The sequence below is a fragment of the Dendroctonus ponderosae genome, unplaced genomic scaffold (genome assembly GCF_020466585.1).
Source record: "Dendroctonus ponderosae isolate FM_Combo_2020 unplaced genomic scaffold, Dpon_F_20191213v2 Dpon_F_20191213_6, whole genome shotgun sequence".
In the NCBI taxonomy this organism is placed as follows: Eukaryota; Metazoa; Arthropoda; class Insecta; order Coleoptera; family Curculionidae; genus Dendroctonus; species Dendroctonus ponderosae.
Genome location: NW_026018814.1, coordinates 14,374,372 through 14,379,200, shown reverse-complemented (window position 1 = coordinate 14,379,200; position 4,829 = coordinate 14,374,372). Strand labels below are relative to the sequence as shown.

Here is a 4,829-nt window from a genome sequence, read left to right as displayed (position 1 = left end):
TAAGTATTCCAATAGGCTGCCAATCCAACGTGGGATTTTTTCAAAATAATGCTTAATAACAAACTTGAAATTCGATCTTCAACTGTTAATATCTTCTAGAAATTTTCGAAAAAAAAATTTTCAATATTTTTCTGGTACTCCCTTAAAAAAATACATATTCACCTAACTCCAGTAAGACAAATACGCCATGCTTTAATGCAGTATAAACCATTTTAAGAAAATATATATAATTCGTTCTGATATCATATAAAAGAATTATCAAAATAGAAATTATTATTTAAAATACTATACAGCAACTTTGCAATAGTTTGATAATCTGTGATTGCCAGTATACTATACTTAGTTCCAGTGGCAACAGGGCATTAGAAGCATACTTGCGCCTAACTTCACGCCCCCACTTGAAATAGACAGTCTCACGCAAGCGCATAAATAACGGGTCCGTCATAGGTTTATGGCAGCCTTGTTCTATTATTTATGGACCTTTCAGAAACATTTTCACCGAGCGTGCTTAATTTGATGTGATCTTTAAGGTAAAGATGGACAAAACTAAAAACTCCGAGAACCTCAAACGACACCATCACTTAAGAAATGATTCGTCACGGAGCACAGATAGTGACTCCGATCAATCTGTGAAACTACTGAAGAAACTCGAAAAAGAGCGACTTCGGTCTGTGGAAGAACGCAAGAAACAAAAAGAACTGTTGAAAGCCACAGAAACTGCCGAAGAGAAGCGTTTAAGGCGTCTCAAAAAGAAAGAAGACAAAGAGAGGAAACGGAAGGAAAGAATGGGTTGGGATAATGAATATCTTCACTACACAAATAGCGACAACCCGTTCGGTGATGGCAATCTGCTTTCCACATTCGTATGGACAAAAAAATTAGAAAAAGAAGGTTTAACTAATGCAAGTCATGAGGAGTTAGAAGCTAGAAACCGGTTTAAACAAGAGGAGAACAAAAGGGAGTTGGAAAAAGTGAAAAAGAGGAGACTGGAAAGGGAGTTGGAGAGAACGAGGAGAGAGGACGAAAATCAATTGCTACAGAGAAGCAAGGAGGCAGCACAGTTCGAGGAGTGGGAAAGGCAGGAAGACCAGTTTCATCTAGAACAGGCTAGACTAAGAAGCCACATTAGAATTCAAGTAAGTATTCCTGATATAATTACTCGATTTTGATTAACTTTATATTTTTAATATTATTTTCTCCTTTTTCCCATGCCAGAGATTACAGAGATTCATTCATTCTTACGAAACCTTTTATTTGGATAATTTGCCTCACATTTTGTGTCTTTAGATGGATCTAATATTCTCACATTTTTCACGAATTGATGAGTGCTTTTTAATATAAAGAACGAATTTGTTATCAAAACGTGCTAAAGAAACTGAAAAATCACCTAGTAGAGATCGTACGACACAGACTCATGGCAAGAAAAATACCAATTGAATCAACCAAGTCAATTAATTCCATCTCAAAAAAATATGTTAATAAAGTATTTAATATTCATTGTATACATTATGTATACTTAAATAATGGAATAAAAGTCTGTAAAATGTTTTCTCTGAAAATTGACATTTCGGTAAATACATAGTTAAATGTTCTTTTGGACGTATTTGAAAAAAAATATTGTTTATAATTTTAAAAAAGGTTCTTTAGTTGCTTCAGATTTTAGCATAACTAAGGTACAGCTTACTCAATACAATTAACTGAACACGACGCAACAATACTTAATACAGGCTTTTCTTAATTCTACTTTTTTTAAGGTTTATTTGTAAAAATATGAAAAATTTATTTACTTTATTAAGTGAATCGTTATGTTACAGTTTGATTTGATTAAAGAAATTTGTTTTCTATATTTAAAAACATCTTCCTTGTCAATCTCTGAACTGGCCCATTTTCGTCGTCAAATGCTATTTAATCTGAACTTCAAAATAACCCAAAAGAACTCCCTTATTTATACACGTAATTGCAGGATGGCAGAGCTAAACCAATTGACCTTCTGGCAAAATATATCAGCGCAGAAGAAGAAGTGGATGCCGTCGAAATGCATGAACCCTATACGTACCTGAATGGCCTACAGATAAAAGACCTTGAAGACCTTGTTGAAGACATTAAAGTCTATAAGGAATTGGAAAGAGGAAAGAACCTTGATTATTGGAACGACATCACTGTGATTGTCGAAGATGAGCTGCAAAAGCTTAGAAAATTGCAACGGGAACAAGACTTTGATGCTGGAATTGGCAGACGAGAAGGCATTAATCAAGCTGTGGCTCAAGATGTAACTGCGGTATTCAAAGGAAAGACTGCAGTTCAGCTGGCCACCTTGCAGAGTCAGATTGAAAGCAAAATCCGTGGAAAAGCCGACGGAATCGACATTGGATACTGGGAATCTCTCCTGTCACAATTAAAGGCTCATATAGCTAGAGCCAGGCTAAGAGACCGACATCAACAGAGCTTGAAGAGGAAACTTCAAGTTTTGAAGGCTGAGCAAGCAGTAACATTACCGGAAGCAATTGAGGAGCAAAGCAAACAGTCAACTGAAAGTGAGGAGGAAAAACTCCCTGAAGCACAGCCGGGAACTTCGCAACAATCCGCTGAAGATAGTCCCAGTGATAACGAAACCACCGAAGATGCAGCCAACGATATTTTGAATGAATGTTTTGCTGCCTATCAAGCTGGTGACTACAGCCCTAAGTTATTGTCTGCCGATCAGATAGAACCAGGTAAGACATCTTTAGAGATTAATTTTCATAACTACTAGTTTCTTACATTTTTTACCTTGGTAAATTGGTTGGTTTTTGGAACTTTGGGTACTCAACATATTGTTTGTTACAGGAACTATAGTAGTATCTGAAGAAGATGAGACTAAACGTCTAGAATTTGCACGGCTGCAAGTATTGGATAAGGGCAAGAAAGTGGAGAATGTGATCACCAAAGAAGAACTTCTGCTGCAGAAGGAGGCGTGTAAAGGCATGGACGACGATGAGGCTCAATTCAGCGTCGAACAAGCCCTAGACAGCCAAATGTACTTATGGTCTGATAAGTATAGACCTCGAAAACCGAGATACTTTAACAGGGTTCATACGGGCTTTGAGTGGAACAAATACAATCAAACGCATTATGACATGGATAATCCGCCTCCTAAAATTGTACAAGGTTATAAATTTAACATATTCTATCCCGACTTAATTGATAAAAGTTGTACTCCGGAGTATTTTCTGACTGCGTGTCCGGAAAACAGAGAATTTGCTATTCTTAGGTTCCACGCAGGTCCTCCTTATGAGGATATCGCTTTTAAAATTGTAAATAGAGAGTGGGAGTACTCTTACAAGAGAGGGTTTCGGTGTCAATTCCATAATAATATTTTCCAGTTATGGTTCCACTTCAAGCGATATAGATATAGGCGATAGATATGTATGTATTTGCTTTAAATTTGTAGGGTAAATGTTATTGTAGACGGTTGCGATAAGTAAAAAGTGATGATTTTCATATGTAATAATACATAAAGTTAAACGTTTCCTATTGCTTATCACTTATCACATTGGTGCCGAAGGTACATTTTTGGTGTACCCATGTAACTTTCCTACAAATTATTTTTTAAATACACTATTTGTCGTGGATTCACTGCATTCAATTCGTGTGTTTGGTGCCCTTTAAATGTATTAATACATATTGTGAAATGTTGGTAACTTCGAATAAATGCCTCTTTCAGTTCGAGCGGAATTAAATTTATTTTATTCCTCAGCTCCATTTCGGACAACTCAGCAAATGTTTTATATTCAATTATCTTAATAGATGCTATTCTTACCAACCAGTGGTTTTCTCAAACTGTTGCCAACACTGTAAATAACATAAAGTTCATATCATTCAGACGCGGCTATCTTCACATAACATTCTACATGTGCGGCTGCCTTGTTGTTTGCGGTTATGTATACGGCTTTTGACATCAAATTATTTTAAATAATATTCCTGTACAATATACTTAGAATGCCGTCCCAGGTTGAACCAAGGAGTCGAATTATAAAAACTTTAATTGCAGAAAAGCGTAAAGCATTAAAAATAGGTAAAACCAAAGCAATTCGCACCCATCCTAAGCAATGTAAAAAAAGTGCAACAACTTCAGTGCCACGTGCTAAGCCAGCTACTGTTTCTATCAATTCTCATCTAGAAAATGAAATACTGGAGACCGGAAGCTCACAGCCAACAGACAGAATAATTCCTTGTGTAACAAGGAGTAAACTGAAAAGTGTTGAAAAGCTCCTTAAGGGATACCACATTGATGAAAAAACCGCCAAACTTGAGCATTGTGTGTCTAGACTAAATAATTGTGAAGCATCTGATTATCACTTCTTGAGACTGCATTTTGTAAGAGCTGCTATTGTAGACGCACTGATGAATAGGAAATGGAATTGCCTGCTTAAGCTAGTCATAAAACTGAGCAAAAATTACATGGATCCAGTATATAGAATGTTCATTAGGAATGTGAGTATTGTGAAGTTATCTGTTCAATTGCGTGGTCTATTTGGGTATATTTGCACTCTATATCTAAGATATGACTATACCGTTACTAATATTATGTAGGTACTCATATTTACTTTCTGTCCATATTTTTTCTTTCTTAACAAATAATGTATTTTGCGTACATTTAATGTATGTTATGTCGAAATGCTTTCAAGCGTTTAATAAATACTGGATTTAAAAAAAAAATCTCATTTGAGCTCTCTTCATGTACTTAGTACATCCAACCCACATAGCAAAATGATATTCCCAGAATATACCTGGAACATTCATGTGATGTACATGCATATTCCTGGGACATACATGAGTTCCATTATGAA

The 4,829-nt window shown here is 35.8% G+C and overlaps 2 protein-coding genes across 3 annotated transcripts in view; both read left to right on the top strand.

Moving 5' to 3' along the window:
* The first annotated feature begins 395 nt into the window (after positions 1-395).
* LOC109543844 (cactin) lies at positions 396-3,708 on the top strand. Its single transcript, XM_019913751.2, has 3 exons — positions 396-1,136; positions 1,964-2,714; positions 2,827-3,708. Exons 1-3 carry the CDS (start codon positions 537-539, stop codon positions 3,399-3,401), a joined length of 1,926 nt encoding a protein of 641 aa, XP_019769310.1. The 5' UTR covers positions 396-536; the 3' UTR covers positions 3,402-3,708.
* An 81-nt stretch (positions 3,709-3,789) lies between these two features.
* The window catches only part of LOC109543846, a 4,899-nt gene continuing 3,859 nt past the window's right edge, over positions 3,790-4,829 (top strand). For both annotated transcript variants that reach the window (XM_019913752.2, XM_048667378.1), the window contains exon 1: positions 3,790-4,473. In XM_019913752.2, coding sequence (XP_019769311.2) covers positions 3,979-4,473 — 495 coding nt within the window. In that variant the 5' untranslated portion in view covers positions 3,790-3,978. The remainder of the gene's footprint in view (positions 4,474-4,829) is intronic.

Bases quoted from the DNA above. Each gene is read 5' to 3' on its own strand.
- LOC109543844 (XM_019913751.2), top strand. From the start codon at position 537: ATGGACAAAACTAAAAACTCCGAGAACCTCAAACGACACCATCACTTA. The intron at 1,137-1,963 runs GTAAGTATTCCT...ACGTAATTGCAG, and splicing joins GAAGCCACATTAGAATTCAA to GATGGCAGAGCTAAACCAAT. The intron at 2,715-2,826 runs GTAAGACATCTT...TGTTTGTTACAG, and splicing joins TGCCGATCAGATAGAACCAG to GAACTATAGTAGTATCTGAA.